The sequence below is a fragment of the Ranitomeya variabilis genome, chromosome 4, assembly GCF_051348905.1.
Source record: "Ranitomeya variabilis isolate aRanVar5 chromosome 4, aRanVar5.hap1, whole genome shotgun sequence".
Classification (NCBI taxonomy): Eukaryota; Metazoa; Chordata; class Amphibia; order Anura; family Dendrobatidae; genus Ranitomeya; species Ranitomeya variabilis.
This window is the reverse complement of record NC_135235.1, coordinates 51,818,342-51,838,810: the sequence shown is the minus strand read 5'-3', so window position 1 is coordinate 51,838,810 and position 20,469 is coordinate 51,818,342. Positions and strand designations below refer to the sequence as shown.

The window sequence follows — 20,469 nt, the reverse complement described above, 5'->3', positions numbered from 1 at the left end:
CCAACAGGTCACGTTTTCAGGATTTCCTTAGTATTGCACAGGTGATAATTTCATCACCTGCTCAAGCATTAATTCCATCGCCTATGCAATACTAAGGAAATCCTGAAAACATGACCTGTTGGTGGGTCTTGAGGACTGGAGTTGAGAAACACTGGTCTAGACTAAGTCCAATGAAGTAGGACTTTGGGGAAAGAGGGAATTTTGGATGCTTAGGCTATGAAAAGAAAGACAAACATTTGACCAACTCAAGTCGAATAAAAGAAAATCATCTCTTTAATTCAAACTTTTAAAACCCATGTAAAAGTGGTGAACAAAAAATATTCATCTACACGTCTCAAACACCATGTGTGTTCTTAATCATGAAGAAGCATGCACACAGTGTTTGAAACGAGTTGATGAATATTTTTCACTTATAACTCTTAAACTTTTACATGGATTTTAAAAGTTTGAGTTAAAGTGAAATAGCAAAAATATGTCTTTGTTAGCCAGTAGATGGAAAAATATAAAAATTCGAGAGTCCTCAGTGGTGGAAACCTTTTAATGGCTAAATGAAAAGACTATAACATTTAGCAGCTTTCAAGACTACTCAGGTCTCTTCATCAGGCATACTTTAACACAAAATCTCGAGCTATATATTGATAGCAGAACTATCAATGTGGATAGGTAGAAAAAACAGTTATGGCAGTAAGTATTAGAGTAGTTCATAGATAAGGAGGGTGAAAGTTTGATTTTCCTCTGATTTAGGCCTGGTCCAGGGTTGTGATGCCCCCGTGAGGTCTGAGCACATTCCTTAATTGATGTAAAAAGACATAAATCCATGAAACCCATTCATTCTTGCTCTAAATGTGTCAAAGGTCATAATAAGTCTGTACTCCCACATTCTTCTATCTCTCTGGGATGTGAAGTTACCTTTCAATACCAGCAATTTCATGTCCATGATGCTGTGATCAGGGCTACAAAAATGTTTGTAGATGCATTCTTTTTTCTTTTATTGTGTAGCAAAGAGAATTCATTCTTGCTCTAAAATTTGCCCTATTTCCCCCACATACAGACCCCCCAGTTAGACATTTGGGGCATATAATTAAGTACTAAATTAAAGTGATGATTTTATTATATGAGTCTCGAGCAAGACAAATTCTTGTCTTTCTTTTTATTTGATCACCTCCTCACAATGGCATCTGGTTCGAGCTCTCCAAAGCAAAATTTTAACCTATAAGTGAGCTGATGATATTATGACGGTGTGAATCTAGTGTAATTACATATTTTTGTATTCATACTTACATGAACTCCAGTTATGTTTTGGCAATAACCAATATCTATTCTATCAATAATATCAATGTCGTCATTAGGATCGAGAAAAAAAAAACTAGATGATTGTGCAGTTTCTTTACAGACAAGGAGATGAAAAGATCCTGAAACTGGCTTTCCATAAGTATACCTAAAATATAATAATATATCATTTAAGAGTTACCTCAAAAAGACAATTTCCGTCAATATAGCTGATTAAAGCATATGGATATCATACAATGGGTCCCCAGTTGGAAAACCTCACACAATGAGTAGAGATGTATTAAGAATGTGAATACTTAATCCAACCAATTATATTTAATCCATTTACTTGAAAGGGGGTCATGTACCGGGATATGTCTTGTTGATACAACCATTTTTTACCATGCAGAATCTCCATTTGACAGAAACTCGTCAGTGACAATCTTGTTGCTTCTATCATTTTGTTTGTTTGAGCTCACCAAAAAGGAGAATCACAGATTTAAAGTCCCACATCCCTATCTATATCAGCATAAAATTAACGTTTGCCTTGATAGAAGAGTATACATAATATAAAGATAGGCTATGCTGTGCTCCTTGGAGAGATAGCTCTGCTCTGGTTGGTCCAATCACCTTGGCATCTGAGTGGGCAAGAATCTGTACAGGATTGCCCTCCCCTGAGGAGCTGTTAGCAAGTAAGTGGTCTGATAAATCAGCTCTTTGGTAATGGAGAAGCGTTAAAGGAGAAAACAAACACTATGCCTTTCAGACATTTGTGGTTAAACCTGTTATCATAATAGGGAGCCCAGTATGATCTTTACTGTGTAGCCCCTCTCTTCTATGTACAGTCCTGCTTGAACTTATATTTAATCTATAATAATATATATAGGACTGATACCTTCCACATACTTTCACGGTAAAGAATTTATCCATCATAGATAGCCGATGTGGAACATCCATGTTAACAGCAAATCTCTTTACAACTGAAGTGAAAAATTCACGTGTTAGAAAGTATTAGCAACAAGAATCTCGTATGTAAAATCAAATATAAAAAAATCAACCACATTCAGACATAAGAGAGGAAGTTGTGTTTTTTTTTCTGGTGCAAATTTGCAATGAAACAGCAATATTTTTGCTTGCCGAAATATTCTTCAAGTCCACCAACCCTCTTCTTAAGGTTTGCAAAGTGCCAATAGAAAGAGGAAATGGCTTGCAAGTTACATGGTGTGAGAGCTACTTACTAAAACCTTACTGTACTGACCAGGACTGAGAGAGATGTGAGTGCTGTACTCAGCTATTTCCAGCAGTTCCCTTGGAAATAAAATGGAGACATGCATGTGTGGGAAACGCTCCATGTAGTTTTTCAGTGGTTGGAGCTCCACTGATTAGCACATTATCACCTAGCCAATGGATAATGTTATGAATAACCTGTACACCCAATGATTTATAATTATTCACAGCCTACAAGATATGAATCTTACCAGCTTCAGATACAGAAAAATCAGCTCTGTATGCATTGGGTATAATTATGGTGTATCGTCCTAGTGATAGCTCATTTGCCAAAGGAAAACTTAAATCTGCGATTCCTTGATGTGGCAAGACATCCAACCATTGTCCAATCCGATTATCATCCGGATCCTGTTAGTAAGCAGACACATATTGGTCTGATATAATAAAGTTACTTGTGAAGACACGTTAGTGTTGTGTTCTATGTGGAAGGTAACATGAGCTCATTACTGATTTTCTGATTATTAATCTTGTCTTACATGTTGATGAAGTGGCCATAAAAACCTGTCAGAACAGCTGAGAAGTGACATCTGTGAAATGCTATGTTTACCACAAATGCAACTTTTAATTGATGTCTTATATGGGTTGTCAACTACTAGGACAGCCCCTTTTTAAACTAAATGTTATGCCTCGATAACATAATATTGTCTATACTCATCTCCCATGCTGGCACCGTTTCCACGGTGTAGGCACTCGCGGTCTTGGGACTGTGATGCGGTGTTGTGACATGTGATGCCGTCGTCCAATCAGCACTGGCGTCATTGTCTCCGCCTTTGGAAAAACTGAACATGAAGAGGAAGTTCAAGCTGCAGCTGATCCCAGACTTCCTCTTCATATTCAGTTTGTCCGAAGGCAGAGACAGTGACACCAGCACTGATTGGGTGCCGGGCATCTCATGTCATTCCACCGCATCACAGTTCCGGGACCCCAAGTGCCGACACCACTGGAATGGCGCTGGTACGGGAGGTGAGTATAGGCTTTATTATGTTATTGGTGCATAACATTTAGTTTAAGAAGGGGTTGTTCTAGTAGTGGACAACCCTTTTAAGATACTTTCTACCTTTTTGGCCAACAAAATCGCCCACAACATAGTCCAATGTGTCTTCTCTCTGTCTTACTCCTAGCCATGGCCAGATTTCTCATAAGGCACTATAAGCATGCATTTATTGCCAGGCAATGTATCCAGAATGCAGTCACAGACTAGTCTTGACAACCAAGTGAAGTTAATCAGAGCTAGTTATGTAATAGTTGCCTATGTGCCCCTCCTGTATCGATCTGTTAGTAACGATTGATCTAAGATAAGGAGGTCTCTTTTAGTAGCTAGATTGTGGCATGAAACTCTGTTCAAAAACAAACTATGGGTGAACGGAAAAATATTTTTTTCAGAAGTAAATTTAGGAAAAGTTCTACATAGAAGTGCAAAATTGTTTCAAGCACTCTGTCCCTTAGGCTCCTCCTGTGTTAACACAGTAACTACTCTTGATGCATCGTAACATTGCTCTCAATTACATTCGCCTGACTGAGCTCAATTGAATTTAAACCACCTTACTTTTTTATCTATATGACCTAACCTCCCAATTGTACATATCCTTAAGACCACCAATGGAAGTCAGTCACATTTTCCTCTACAAAATGTCTATTGAGTCTGTCATATGGTAGATTACAAGCGGGAAACCCCATCTGACTATCCTATGCTCTAAAAGAACATATGGCCAGGGGTAGGAGTAATGAGAAAAAAACTTTAAACTTCTAAAAGTATGCATTTCCCAACATGTCAGAGACTCAGTAAAGAAAACTTTAAAGCGGTTGCCCCATCAATAATATTTATCACGTAGCCCCCGTGGGAATGGAGCCGTAGTGAGCATGGGAGACCACCACTCCTCAAAAAAGTAAATAGACCTGCTCTTACACTTGATCATTACTACTCCATTCACACACGGAATTTGGAGATCCCTATTCCAGTATTCTGTGGATTCTCAGTGGTCACTCCACTTAGTGATCATATGTATTTGTGGGTATCTGTGCATGTATCAGGAGCTTTTAATACTTACAATCAACTCCACAAGTGGATACTGTAAAATAAATGATTACATGGTTATAATAAGAATGGTTTTATATGAAGCCAGTTATACCATAAATAAAGTTTAAGGTGTAGGAAGAAACTATAGATGATTGGGGAATCCGATGAAAGAATTGGGAGAAGATTCAGATTCTAAGCCAAAGTTTGCTTAGTATTAACCAAGCTCAGTACTCATGTTGCAAAGTTACAGTACTAATCACTTAAAGAGGTTGTCAGAGACCTTTACAATTATAGCCTTTCCTTAGGATAGGTCATTAAATTCTAATGGTTGGGGTTACGACATCTGGTACCTCAACTATCAGCTGTTTCTGATGCAGCTGATGGCTGGAAATGCTTAGTTTCGAAGCTGCACAGGACAATACCATTAACTGCGTAGTGTCTATTCAAATCATTAGGGGACGTATGTGCAATACCCAGCTGTGGACACAATAAATAAGTTTTGAATGTTTTTGGTTGTTATTATGATTTAAAAAGAGAAAACACAGTAGTTTGACAATAAATGGCTTCATCCAACCACTAACCATGAGTGGAGAAAAAGTTTTAGTGTTATTATACTTCATATTCTCTGAAAAAAGGCCGGGAAAGCAAAAATTCTGCCGGAGTATGTAAACTTCTGAGCACAACTGTAGTTGATAGATTTGTGCCATGTAGCTCCACAATTAAGAATGAACCAGGAATAGCTGATCGTTGGGGGTGCTGGGTTGCGACCCACTCACTGATAAGATATTGATGACTTATCCTAAGGATAGAACATCAATGCAAAAAATCTTGGACAACCCTTTTAACCACCAGGATGTAGGAAATAGGCAGTAGGATATTCATCTGAATTTGAAGAACAATCCTATCTAAAACTTAAAACTCATTCTCGATTTGTAATATTTCTCTCTATCCAAACATCAGATCTGAATTTCTAATACACTATATTCTCATATAGGTAATCAGATGCATCCTAAAAATAAAAAATGGTATCAGGACTAGGTGGTAAAGTTTTTTGTTCTCAGTGGAGGGATTACTTTTACGATATCTCTGATTTACATAGACTCTGTTTTCAGAAATTTCCCTTAAATATTACACTAAAAGGGTTATCCCAACTGGAAAAGTTATCACTTATCCATGAATATAGTGGCCACCATTCCATCCATAATTTGTATTACAAAGCCTCAATCTCAATCAAGTTTGTTCTGAATGTAAGAGTTTCCATTGCAGGTTACATACAGTAGTTTAATTATATCAATTACATCTAAATTATCAATGTGGCTACTTTACTGTACACACAACTCATGCACGCAGCCTCATCACACTGTATACTGTATCAATCGAAGCCATAAGGCCTTATGTAAGGGCATTCACGTTCATTTAGTTATCCACACAGGTAATATAAAGAGTATGGAAACATCTCACCTTGTCATCTTTTGCATGATAATTCCTGTCCAAGGTTATAATACGGAAATTCACTGGAATAATAAACATGTGATGTCAAAAACTTCAGCTGTGGATCCAACTATTTTCCATTGACATCCAAAAGATATAAAAAGAATGTGACTGTAGATATCTACCTGTTTGTCCAGGCTTATAGTTGGGTTTATCAGTCTGGATGAAAGTCATTTGATCTCCTTTAATGAGCTTGATCTTCTTGATCTGGTCAATATTTATGTTGTCTCCATGAGCAGAAACATGAAAGAACCAGACTTCGTTCTCGTCCAACACAGTCGGAAGCTAAGCAAACATGAAGTTTTATTGAAATTCTTACAAATTTTTGCTGATATGTTCAGTTCATAACCCTAGCCCTGTGTCTAAATAAGGTGGCAAAGGCAAAGGCTTATCGGTGTTAAGATTGTGTAACCACTCACACGGGAAAATAGGTAAAACACTAGAAACTGCAACTGACCCAGCCAGCTACTGTACAGACTAGAGAGTCTGACCTCGCAGTTCCCAGTGATACCTACATGGGCTGGAATAGACCTAACAACAGACTAAGATATGGCAACTCAAACTTATGTTGCCTGAAAAGCCATCAAGAGCTTCACATTCCTCCCAAGGAACTGGAGTGCAGAGCAGAGTACGATTTACCTACAGAAGGGAAGTAGTGCTAAGATAGAAAGAGATCCCAGAGTAAGTTAAAATAAACCACAAAATGCAAAATACAAAGATTTACATACTACTAAAGAGTATGCAGCCTACTTACTAAACAAGAAGCAGAAGATAGGTGCAGGGGATAAAAAGCATAGTCAGCAAGAGATAAACCCTAGCTGGTCTTTCAGTAAATGGAATAAACAACGGTAGTATGGCTGGAAATCAAAATGAGAATATCACTAGCAGGAAACACCTCCAGGAGGAATGTATATATATATAGCTGCACCCGAATGGTGATTAGGCTGACAAATGAATAAATGAAAACATTTGTTAACCTAAAAAGATTAAAGCAAATGTAACAGACAATAAACACATTGAGAAATTGAACCTGCTCTGACTCAGAAGCCAACCACAAAGCACAGGCTTAAGGGTTCAAACCAAGATGCACGACAATTGGTTTACACAGTTTGGAATCTGACACCAAGGCACATGACCTTCACCATTTTTGGAGCTATTGTGGTAGTTCAGCTCACTCAGCGGTACAAAGAGGTAGAAAACAGGCACACTGTTTCCTTAAATCTTCTGTTGGTTTATTCAGCATGAAAGGAAAAGTAAACGTAGTCCTTTGGACAAAACAGGAAAGCAAAAAAACAAAATGCTGTGACACAGTCCATACATCTGTGGGAAGCTGCCCGCTCTGGAGCAACACAGGGACTGCACAGGTTCAGTATTTCCTCCTCAGGACCCAAATTGCTGGAGTTCCTCTCTCTCCAGCCCTACTGAATGAACAATAACTGCCTCTGGAGGCCAGCTAATTAAGCCCTTGACCACACTCTGGGATGGAGTTAAGGTGGACAACCTCCCACCCATTCTATGGTTGTCCACAAAAAAAAGCCCTTTAACCAAATTGGCTGTTTAACCCTTGCAGCACTTAATGTGCTAGAGGAAAACCTCTAGGTTTTATATAATTGAAGCCATTAACCGCAGTGATACATATCTCCGCTCCAGCACCTTACCAGTAACTTTGTCACACTACGTAGAACTTAAGAATTTGTCTTTCAGGCCACAATGTCCATGATCTGTAAGAACATTGCACTAACCTCAAAAGAATAACAGTGAAAATATGTTGGGGTGCTGATTGTGTCCTCTGTCACCAGCACACTTTTCTGTTCTCTCCTTAACTCCATTTTAAGTTGTAGCTCACCCCTCAACTTCAGGATAGAAATACATGCTTTCTCCTCTGATGGGTAGATCATCTGAGCAGGTACTGTAATTGCATAGTACCTTGAATGAGATTAAACATTTGTATAAGTTTATATTTGACAAACCCAAGAAAAAGAAAACAAAAATGAGCAAATGCCCTACAACAAGTAAATTAGTAAATGATAATAGTATATGTACTGTAAAAATCATAAGGTTCTTAGTTAACACTATTTTGATTAAAAAAAACATGAAAGCCATCCCATCGTGACAAGGTGTACCTATTGGGACGGTCCTGATCTGTTTATACTCAATTTATAATGTGACTGATCTACTAAGTTTTATCATTTTGCATTCATAACATGGTTATATGGATACATATATAATTATAGACACCTATATTTTATATTCACCATACCCCAAACCGTTGGTTATTATAAGGAACTATCATTTGCTAAGGTTTAGATTATATTGAATTTCTTGATCATCTGGATACCTGTACTGAATATTTGTTTTTTGTTTTTCATAAAAGAAGAGAAATGAAAACATCTAAAGAATACACCAAAAGAAGTATAAATATAAAATGCAGTCAAAATAATTGCTATTCCATGAGTATTGTCCAGTCTGTAATTAACAACCCACACATAAAAGGATTTTCCAGCCTTAGGATAATGATGACCTAACCTATCATTACCACCTCCATCAACAACTGTTATTAGTCAGGCTCACAGCCTTGATCCCTGTTTATTTGCCACTGTCAAGAACTGAAGCTTAGCCCCTATTGAAGAACATAGGAGCTGAGTTGCAGCTTTTGGCAGTGGCCACTAGACTGAAATCAGGGACGTGTAGTTGTATTGTTCACCTCCATTTACCATTTACATATGGCTGGCGGAGCTAACTGCAGCTGATTCGTGGGAAAGCCAGATCTCGGACCACCGCCTATCTTATATTGATGACTTATCTAAATGATGCTGAATCAATGTCTTAAGGCCAGAAATCCCGTCCAAGACTATGTTTCCATCTGCATTGGAGGATCCATTGCAGAATTTGCGAAAAAGTTGGACAATTCAGGCTCTATCAGATACTGTTAGTTTCTGTCATCTGCCATCATTTTGTTATTCTGTTCCATTATGGGCAATAATAGCCCAGATGCGAACAGAACTGTGTCCTGTAGGAATTTCCTACACTGAAATGAAATATGATGGTCAAGGAGAAGTAGGAGACTGGGAAAAGTAAGTCCTGTAGGGTTCAAATAGTGGTAACCCAATGTAGAAAAAAATAGTCTTCTATGTTGGTTAGAGGAGTGGTGGGGACTGGAGGTGGAGCATTTTTAGTGCATTGGATGGTGCCTTCAATTAATTTTTGGCTATGTAGTATTTTTGCAATTTTTTTTGCAATGTGTGAAGATTCAATGTTTCTAGCTAGTCAATTATTTGTTTTTGTAGACTTTTTCTAATTTTTCAATCCACAAACCCAATAATTTAAAGGGAACCTGTGTTAGGGCTGGCGGAACGCACCGAATAAATAGTGAGATGATATTTGGTGCGAAAGCAGCCCGGGGTCCACCGTGCAGGAGAGAACCTGCTGCTGTCAAATGGTGGCCCTATATGGTGGTAGAAGCGAACTCTGTTACTTCACAGAGTCACCAATAAAGAAAGCACTGTGTCCTGTTTAGCTCACAGGAGTACACAGCAACTGCCGAGCAGATAGCAGTTTGTGGTCATGCAGTCAAAGAGGCAATCATACAATCTCCTCACCAGAGGAGCCAGTGTTCTAGTGGCTTATTTCAGCCGGGGCCCATAATACACACATGAATGACCACATTGGCGCAAAACTCATGACATGAATTGATACTAGCGCATGGCAGTGCGGTCATGCAAATCTTTTATAGCTGCAGCAAGTACAGGACCTTCCCAGAAGGAACGCCATCACCGTTAAGACCCCTGTAATCTCTGCATGGACGTAATTCTCCGTTCTTCTTCTGCACGAAGAAGAACCCCGCCCCTGCAGATGACACTGACTTCCTAATGAACCCTCTTGCCAAATTCTCCTGGATGTATTGGGACATAGCCTCCATTTCCGGGAGAGAGAGGGGATTGGCCCGTCCCCGAGGAGGTTCTGCTCCTGGCATGAGATCAATGGGACAGTCATAGGGGCGGTGAGGCAGAAGCGTCTCCGCAGCCTTTTTAGAGAAGACATCTGCATAGGACCAATTGCACTTGGGAAGGGAAGAAAGATCTGTAGTAGTGGAAACCTGAATGCACTCCCTCACACATCTGTCCTTACCTGATTCACTCCAACCCAATATCCTCCCAGAGGTCCACTCAATATGTGGGGAGTGGAAACGGAGCCAGGGTATTCCCAGCAGAATCACGTCCATTCCCTCGGGAAGGGCAAGAATGGAAATAATCTCCTGGTGAGAAGGGGACATGGATAACGTGAATGGGACAGTCTGGTGTATGATTTGTGAGGGAAGTGTCGACCCATTCACTACCCTAACAGTCACCGGTTTGGCGAGCATCACCAGAAGTATTGCATGGCGCAGAGCAAAAGCAGAGGACATGAAATTCCCCTCTGCTCCAGAGTCCACACAAAGCTCGACTGTTAGAGTGGATGAGCCTAATGTAATTGTCCCTTTAAAGGACGGCTTGGAGGAAAATGCCGCTGTGTCTAGTGAAGCTCCTCTAATGGTTACTAGACGCGATCGTTTCCCGACCACTGTGGACATTTATTGGCATAATGTCCTAGCTGTTGGCAATTTTTACAAACCACGGGTACTCGAGCGGTCCGAGACTTTGGTCCCGCTCGAGAAACCTCTATGGCCTCATTGGAGTCAGATGCCTGAACAGGAGATTCTAGCGGGCTGGAGAAAATAGGAGCCAGCCGAAACCTCTGCCTACACTGGGTCCACTCTAACCTCTGCTCATTAAAAAGGAGGTCGATGCTGGTAGATATTGAAATGAGCTCCTCCAGTGTCTCGGGAATCTCCCTGGTAGCCAAGGCGTCCTTCACATGGTCTGCCAGTCCATTCCAGAACACCGGAATAAGGACTTTATCCGGCCACTCCAGCTTAGAGGCCAGAGTCCAAAATTGGACGGCGAACTGGCTGATCATGGACGAACCCTGTTTCAGAGCGTCCAGGAAGAGAGGAGCACTCTGCACCACACGATCATCACGATCATCACGCTCCCACAGCGGCGTTGCCCACTCCAACACCCTGCCCAACAAAAAGGATAAAATAAATCCCACTTTCACCCGTTCCGTAGGAAAACGTGCAGCCAGGAGCTCTAGATGTATGGAGCACTGACTCACGAATCCTCGACATAGCTTACTGTCACCAGCAAACTTGTCTGGAAGCTGGAGATAGGATAAAGTCAGAGCAGGGGTGGCAGAGGACAAACTGGCTGCAGCCTGAACAGCGACTGCGGTAACATCCACAGCTGAGGTTGTGCGTTCAAGAGCCGCGAACCTATCTTCCAGCTGCTGGATGTACCGCTGTAGACGCTGATCATCCGCCATTTACTAACCAGACCCTGGCGCTAGTTTTCTGTTAGGGCTGGCGGAATGCACCGAGTAAATAGTGAGATGATATTTGTTGCGCTCGCAGCCCGGGGTCCACTGTGCAGGAGAGAATCTGCTGCTGGCAAATGGGTGCCCTATATGGCAGTAGAAGCGAACTCTGTTACTTCACAGAGTCACCTATAAAGAAAGCACTGTGCCCTGTTTAGCTCACAGGAATACACAGCAACTACCAAGCAGATAGCAGGTTGTGGTCACACAGTCAAAGAGGCAATCATACAATCTCCTCACCGGAGGAGCCGGTATTCTAGCGGCTTATTTCAGCTGGGGCTCTGAATGCATACACACAATCTCCGCACCAGAGGTGCCAGTATTCTAGTGGCTTATGTCAACCAGAGCCCTGAAGACACACATGAATGACAACATTGGCACAAAACTCATGATATGAATTGATACTAGTGCATGGCCGTGCGGTCATGCGAACTTTTTATAGCTGCAGCAAGTACAGGACCTTCCCGGAAGGACCAATGGGTGGCTGCCACAGGAGTTGAGCACCTTCAGGACCTTCCTGGAGGACCAATGGGATTTGAATCAGTAACTAAGCATGTGACCCTTGATCTCCAATGAGAGATCTTACCCTGGGCATGCTCAGAAGAGGAAAAGTAGGACTTAGTCTCAAAAACGTCTGCTCGCCGCTGCCCAGTACTGGCTACAATGGCAGAAGCTGGAAAGGCAGCAGTAACCGTTTGCACAGAGTCAGACTGAGCAAGACGCTGGGACAGACGCCTCTGTTGAGCAGGCTCCACTGCGGCAGGAGAAGAATGGGAGAACGTAATGGAGATGGCCCGAGATTCCCCCTGTGCAGAGGCAGGAGCTCGACCCCTAACAACCTGTCTCCGTAAAAATGCAGATATCCGGTTAAAATCATGGGGATCTTAATAGATTGAAATATAGAGTTTTTTTAGAAAAAAAATTCAGTATAACCTTGGTTTTAATCAATTAAATCTCTTTGTGAGATTATTAGAAGAGTGGGAGGTCCTAGAAACCACTGACAGCTTTCTTTGTATAAGAGTGCATACAAAGACAGCTGTCAGTCAGTGATAGGATCGCCCATTGGACCACATTTTTTTTAAAAAAAGGATAATTTAAATGTTTAAATCACAGGTTATATTGAATAGTTTCTCACAAAACTATGTATTAATTAAGATTCCCTTAGGGATGTCTTTGTCTGATGGACTTAGAGAAAACATAGGAAAATTGGATACACAAAACTAAGGATGGGAAACACACGTAGCTTTCCAGTTGGGTTTAGACAGACTCACCTTTAGCCAATGTGATGTATGTATGCTAATGCCAGCACATATTTAGAGAAAAGATGAGCCAATTACATTGTTACCATGCATGAATACTAATAACCTATATAAAGACTGACCCGATGATGTAATAAAGAGAAATCTGCTTTGATCCTTAATATATCAGTGTGGTTCTTTCATGCACGTATTTGAATTTTACAATTTAGGAAGTAGGAGACTAGGGAAAAGTAAGTCCTGAAGGGTTCAAATAGTGGTATCCCAATGTAGAAAAAAATAGTCTTCTATGTTGGTTAGAGGAGTGGTGGGGACTGGAGGTGGAGCATTTTTAGTGCATTGGATGGTGCCTTCAAATAATTTTTGGCTATGTAGTATTTTTGCAATTTTTTTGCAATGTGTGAAGATTCAATGTTTCTAGCTAGTCAATTATTTGTTTTTGTAGACTTTTTCTAATTTTTCAATCCACAAACCCAATAATTTAAAGGGAACCTGTGTTAGGGCTGGCGGAACGCACCGAGTAAATAGTGAGATGATATTTGGTGCGTTAGCAGCCCGGGATCCACCGTGCAGGAGAGAACCTGCTGCTGTCAAATGGTGGCCCTATATGGTGGTAGAAGCGAACTCTGTTACTTCACAGAGTCATCAATAAAGAAAGCACTGCGTCCTGTTTAGCTCACAGGAGTACACAGCAACTGCCGAGCAGATAGCAGTTTGTGGTCATACAGTCAAAGAGGCAATCTTCCTGTTTCAGAGCGTCCAGGAAGAGAGGAGCACTCTGCACCACACGATCATCACGATCATCACGCTCCCACAGCGGCGTTGCCCACTCCAACGCCCTGCCCAACAAAAGGGATAAAATAAATCCCACTTTCGCCCGTTCCATAGGAAAACGTGCAGCCAGGAGCTCTAGATGTATGGAGCACTGACTCACGAATCCTCGACATAGCTTACTGTCACCAGCAAACTTGTCTGGAAGCTGGAGATAGGATAAAGTCAGAGCAGGGGTGGCAGAGGACAAACTGGCTGCAGCCTGAACAGCGACTGCGGTAACATCCACAGCTGAGGTTGTGCGTTCAAGAGCCGCGAACCTATCTTCCAGCTGCTGGATGTACCGCTGTAGACGCTGATCATCCGCCATTTACTAGCCAGACCCTGGCGCTAGTATTCTGTTAGGGCTGGCGGAATGCACCGAGTAAATAGTGAGATGATATTTGTTGCGCTCGCAGCCCGGGGTCCACCGTGCAGGAGAGAATCTGCTGCTGGCAAATGGGTGCCCTATATGGCAGTAGAAGTGAACTCTGTTACTTCACAGAGTCACCTATAAAGAAAGCACTGTGTCCTGTTTAGCTCACAGGAGTACACAGCAACTACCGAGCAGATAGCAGGTTGTGGTCATGTAAGGAGGTTGCTTTCCCTGCTCCTTGCCTGGAACCACTTAGTCAGACAGCTGGGTTGCTGGGGGGAAGACTTTCTGCCCTGGACAGAGGGGACCAGGGGACTGCTGGGAAAAGAGAGGTGTGGTCAGAAAAGAGCGGGAGAGCAGAGAGAAAGCAGCGCGCCAAAGAGAGGGCAGGCTGCAGCGCCGCGCTCCCCTAAAAGTAGTGCTCCCCGTGAGGGCACTGAGGCTGAGATACCCACCAGAGTGACGGCTGGATGTGAGGGTGTAGATTTGGAAGCCTCCAGAATCAGAGACAGTGACTGTGCAGCCCTGGTGACCGCAGTGACAAGCAAAGATTCCCTGAGTGTGATAAGTAACTACCCAGAGTGTGTGTGACAGCGTTAATACAGGGAGACTGTCAGCCTGATGCATAGAGGCTATTGCAGCAGGACGGAGACTGTGCTATTTCCTGGTTTCACTTTCACTTTGCCAAGAACAGATTGCAGAGAGACTTAACCCCGGACCTTCCAGGAGACATAGAAGAGACTTCAGGATCTCAAGCCCTGCTGGTGACTGTATCCACATTGGGAAAAGGACCCTCCAGTCAGGACCTCCCTGGGCTGATAAGTTACAAGAACACTCGTTAACCCTTTGATTCTGCTTAACTGTTTACTGTTTTACTTGACTCTATTAACCCCGTTTACTCCCTGCAAGGAGAATTTTACCCCTGTTAATAAATCCCCTTCAACAGTTGGTCTGTCTGTTCCGTGGTGACATACGAAACCCTGCACCCTATTACACTTGGCGAAGTCGGCAGGATGTCACACGGTAGCACGGAAGGGGCAGACCAAGCAGTTGAGGGAGGCCCCAGGTCCAGCATTTCCCTGGGAGCCATGTTAGCTAACCTGCCAAAATTTTCAAGGAGTAATGTCTTGTTGTGGGGTTGGACGGAGCGCATCCAAGGGATGATGCGGATGTATCCTATGACACCGGCTCTGCAGGCGGAAATAGCTGTGATGGCCCTAGAGGGGGATGCACGGGACTCTGTTATGCTCAGACCCCCCCAGGCGAGAGATACCCTGGACAAAGTATTACGTATACTTGAGGAGACGCATGGGGACCCCACTGACGTAAGGGAGCTGTGTATGCGACTGTTCCGCCGGGTACAAAGAGAGGGGGAGACCGTGACGCAATATATGAACGCACTGCAGGAGCTTCAGACTGCCATTATACGGAAGGACGGCATAGGTGTGGGGCCAATTGACGTTGTGCTGCGAGACCAACTGGTGACAGGCTTGCGAGATGTATTGATGAAACAGGCCCTGCGAGAGCGCATGCGTGTAAAGCCAGACATGACTTTCTCTGAGGTCGGGAGTGAGGCACGCACACGCGAGCAAGAGCAAGGGGTGGTAGTGCCAGTGGGAAAGGTATGGAGCAGGGAGGTAACAGCCCCTCAATGGGTAGAAGACTTGAAGAAGGAGGTCGCTGAACATAAGAAGATCCCTGTTGCAGAGTACAACCCTCCGGTGCGAGAAAGAGAGACCGCCCTCCAAAGTGAGACTAGTACCGCTCGGCGAAGAAGACTGCCTAGATGCTACAACTGCGGAGCACCCAGTCAAAACGAAGAGGAGGCGATGTGGACCCGAGATTCCCAGCTGAAGATAAGAAGAATCTGGGAGGAGATCGAGAGTCTGGGGAAAGCCCTTACTGCCGTTCTGGGGACCAGCGGCATATCCCGAGGTAACATGCGGGAGCCGCCAGAAAGAGTTAGAGGAGAGGTGCGCAGCATGAAGGCGGTTTCGGTGGTGACCCCAGAGTGTAACTCCGTATCCTGGGGTGAAGAGCAACCGCAGATGAAAGATGTCCCCTGCCGAGGTCGACGATCCAGACTGAAGCGCCCTCCAGACAGACGCAGACGTGAGTGCTGGACGTGCAGAAAGGTGGGACACATGTCCAGAAATTGCCCTACCCGAGAAGAGCGGTGGCAGAGATCCGCTCACCCCTCTGAGGGTCCTGCTAACTGGAAGGAACGTCGCCCCTGGAGGGAATGGTACGGCAGGAAGAGAAGAGTTCCACCTAGGGCAAGACAGTACCACAATGTCGGACGCCAAGGAGAGGTGGAGAAGGTGTCAAGCATCTCTGGTGAAATGACTGTGCTGTCCCAACGTGTAAAGGCGAATCTGGTGGATCTACGGCCTGGGTCTGAAGGTTTTGTTGGTGAGACTCAGTCCGGAGGAAAGAAAGTGACGTTCACTCGAGAAGACCACCAAAGTGCTTTACTACCCTGTCCAGCACGAGTTCCTGAAGAAGGAGAGAAAGTGCCAAGTGTTCCTGCGACACTCGTTTTCAGCGTCCGAGCCGATGAGAAGGAGGAACCACTGATGTCATCCCCTGAGGTGAAGAATGTGCTGGCTGTCAGCTCACCTGTTCCTGATCGGACAGGGGAAATGGAGCAGCTGTGTGAGACAGGGCGTGTGGCTGAGAAGCCCTGGGAAATGATGCCCGCAGAGTCCGGCGCAGATGACAAAGAGGTCGGCCTGCATGGTCTTAATTCATCTGACTCAAGCTTCGACGAGAATGCTCCTGTCAAAGAGAGGGGGAGCCATGGAGAAGAATTGCTTGTACTAAGCCCCCAAACTGAGGAGCCCGAACAAGAAGTCCCTAAAGTTTCCGATAACGACAAGGAGGAAGAAGAATCATCTACGCAGACATCTGCTAGCGGCAAAGCTAAGAAGAAGAAGAAGAAAAAGAAGAAGACAGCAGTAGTTGATGAAGCAGAGAAAGCATATCTCAACCTGACTGATGAGCAGCTCCTAGACCATTTAGTCCGGGAGTATGTACAAGAAGAAAGGCAGAAAAAGATGCGAGAATCTCAGGTATCTGACTCCCCTCCAAAGAACAAAGAGAAGCACGAAGAGTCCTCGCCCGTGGAATGGCGAGCTTTAAGAGAGGGGGAATGTAAGGAGGTTGCTTTCCCTGCTCCTTGCCTGGAACCACTTAGTCAGACAGCTGGGTTGCTGGGGGGAAGACTTTCTGCCCTGGACAGAGGGGACCAGGGGACTGCTGGGAAAAGAGAGGTGTGGTCAGAAAAGAGCGGGAGAGCAGAGAGAAAGCAGCACGCCAAAGAGAGGGCAGGCTGCAGCGCCGCGCTCCCCTAAAAGTAGTGCTCCCCGTGAGGGCACTGAGGCTGAGATACCCACCAGAGTGACGGCTGGATGTGAGGGTGTAGATTTGGAAGCCTCCAGAATCAGAGACAGTGACTGTGCAGCCCTGGTGACCGCAGTGACAAGCAAAGATTCCCTGAGTGTGATAAGTAACTACCCAGAGTGTGTGTGACAGCGTTAATACAGGGAGACTGTCAGCCTGATGCATAGAGGCTATTGCAGCAGGACGGAGACTGTGCTATTTCCTGGTTTCACTTTCACTTTGCCAAGAACAGATTGCAGAGAGACATAACCCCGGACCTTCCAGGATCTCAAGCCCTGCTGGTGACTGTATCCACATTGGGAAAAGGACCCTCCAGTCAGGACCTCCCTGGGCTGATAAGTTACAAGAACACTCGTTAACCCTTTGATTCCGCTTAACTGTTTACTGTTTTACTTGACTCTATTAACCCCGTTTACTCCCTGCGAGGAGAATTTTACCCCTGTTAATAAATCCCCTTCAACAGTTGGTCTGTCTGTTCCGTGGTGACATACAAAACCCTGCACCCTATTACAGTCACACAGTCAAAGAGGCAATCATACAATCTCCTCACCGGAGGAGCCGGTATTCTAGCGGCTTATTTCAGCCGGTGCTCTGAATGCATACACACAATCTCTGCACCAGAGGTGCCAGTATTCTAGTGGCTTATGTCAACCAGAGCCCTGAAGACACACATGAATGACCACATTGGCACAAAACTCATGATATGAATTGATACTAGTGCATGGCCGTGCGGTCATGCGAACTTTTTATAGCTGCAGCAAGTACAGGACCTTCCCGGAAGGACCAATGGGAGGCTGCCACAGGAGTTGAGCACCTTCAGGACCTTCCTGGAGGACCAATGGGATTTGCAGCAGTAACTAAGCATGTGACCCTTGATCTCCAACGAGAGATCTTACCCTGGGCATGCTCAGAAGAGGAAAAGTAGGACTTAGTCTCAAAAACGTCTGCTCGCCGCTGCCCAGTACTGGCTACAATGGCAGAAGCTGGAAAGGCAGCAGTAACCGTTTGCACAGAGTCAGACTGAGCAAGACGCTGGGACCGACGCCTCTGTTGAGCAGGCTCCACTGCGGCAGGAGAAGAATGGGAGAATGTAATGGAGATGGCCCGAGATTCCCCCTGTGCAGAGGCAGGAGCTCGACCCCTAACAACGTGTCTCCGTAAAAATGCAGATATCCGGTTAAAATCATGGGGATCTTAATAGATTGAAATATAGAGTTTTTTTAGAAAAAAAATTCAGTATAACCTTGGTTTTAATCAATTAAATCTCTTTGTGAGATTATTAGAAGAGTGGGAGGTCCTAGAAACCACTGACAGCTTTCTTTGTATAAGAGTGCATACAAAGACAGCTGTCAGTCAGTGATAGGATCGCCCATTGAACCACATTTTTTTTTAAAAAAAGGATAATTTAAATGTTTAAATCACAGGTTATATTGAATAGTTTCTCACAAAACTATGTATTAATTAAGATTCCCTTAGGGATGTCTTTGTCTGATGGACTTAGAGAAAACATAGGAAAATTGGATACACAAAACTAAGGATGGGAAACACACGTAGCTTTCCAGTTGGGTTTAGACAGACTCACCTTTAGCCAATGTGATGTATGTATGCTAATGCCAGCACATATTTAGAGAAAAGATGAGCCAATTACATTGTTACCATGCATGAATACTAATAACCTATATAAAGACTGACCCGATGATGTAATAAAGAGAAATCTGCTTTGATCCTTAATATATCAGTGTGGTTCTTTCGTGCACTTATTTGAATTTTACAATTTAATTTGGAACAAGCACAAAGTCTCAGAATGTCCCACATTATGTGGCGACGACATCTTGCTCTATAATATGGAGCCTGCAGATTGCACTGCTTTTTAAATGGTGAGTGACAGGTTCTCCATAATGTTTATATCAGAATATTGATGCTTTCTGAGAATATCTGGTTAGGAGGATGACTTTATGAGCCTAGGATGTGAATGATGATCTGAGAATTTAAACAAGACCGCTAGATCTGTAATGGACCCCCTGCAATAATGTATCAGCAGCATGGGGCAGGTACACCAGAAGGGTAATTCTTTTAGACATACCAGATGTTTACTTCAATGTTCATCAGCTCCTGCAAGATTAGCTTTTCATATGATCTATCATGAGAAGTTGAATCATTGAGATTAATAAATGGAAAAGTAAAGAAAGTGAAGAATTTAAAAGTATAAAGTAAAAGAAAAAATGTAAACCTGTTCAGGATGTATTGGCTTTCAGGCTTTTGGCTAACATGAAATTGTGAATTACTTTTCGGATCAACACATCTTTTAGTTAAGCTAAAGTAAAGTCAAGTAAAAAACTATTAATCAACTCACGGTTCTGAAGCTGATGCTTCTTCCAAGGATAAGATGGAGAAACATATGGATAAGAGGAGAAGCCGCATTTTAAGTTAAGACTTTTTCTTTTTTGTGAGATCGTCTAGTACTCCTAACATTCATTAGACCTCTTCTGTGACTTTGATGAAATGACGAAGGGCAAGAGATCTTTTTTGTGTGAGGGAATTTTGGCTTAATTATTACATTGCAACACAAGTTCTGGATCAAATAACTGCTGACAGACAAATCTATTTTACTCTTGTGTCATTCAGAGAATTGTGCCAGTGTGGAGCTCTCAACTCAAACATACAGATGTCAATAAACAGTGAACCTTGGATGAGGCCAATATATACAGAATATTACATAACTTAGTGGTCAAGTTTAACAGCAACTTCAAACTTTTTGTCGACTATGGGGCATCAGGGGGATTCTGCCAAACATAGATTAGTTACCAGAAAAAATTGATTGTAGCAGGCATACTACACGTAGAGTACCCCAAAAGGGCCAAATAGCAGCATAACAAAATAGTATATAATAAATATGTACTCTACATGTAGGCACGGACCACAAATAGGGCCAAACATAGATTAGTGCAGAAAATGCATAGGTTTTGTTCAGGGTGTGGTTGTCCACCGGGTAGAAGGCTTAATGAAGGTTTCTGGAAGTGTAGTGAAGGAACAGAGAGGATGTTTAAATGATGCTGGCTTGTTAGATCAGGCGGAGATATGGTGGAAAAACCTCTGTACACCTAGAGGTGAGGCGAAGGAAGAAAATTATGGTGATAACTAAGTTTTTG

The 20,469-nt window shown here is 43.2% G+C and overlaps 1 protein-coding gene across 1 annotated transcript in view; it reads right to left on the bottom strand.

Annotated features, from left to right (window-relative positions):
* The window catches only part of LOC143769711 (alpha-2-macroglobulin-like protein 1), a 135,897-nt gene extending 115,938 nt beyond the window's left edge, over positions 1–19,959 (bottom strand). Inside the window, exons 1-8 of the mRNA XM_077258497.1 lie at positions 19,674–19,959; positions 7,807–7,990; positions 6,190–6,349; positions 6,035–6,087; positions 4,605–4,625; positions 2,748–2,904; positions 2,165–2,249; positions 1,282–1,438 (exon numbers count right to left, since the gene is read on the bottom strand). Coding sequence (XP_077114612.1) covers positions 1,282–1,438; positions 2,165–2,249; positions 2,748–2,904; positions 4,605–4,625; positions 6,035–6,087; positions 6,190–6,349; positions 7,807–7,990; positions 19,674–19,741 — 885 coding nt within the window. The 5' untranslated portion in view covers positions 19,742–19,959. The remainder of the gene's footprint in view (positions 1–1,281; positions 1,439–2,164; positions 2,250–2,747; positions 2,905–4,604; positions 4,626–6,034; positions 6,088–6,189; positions 6,350–7,806; positions 7,991–19,673) is intronic.
* Positions 19,960–20,469: the final 510 nt, after the last annotated feature.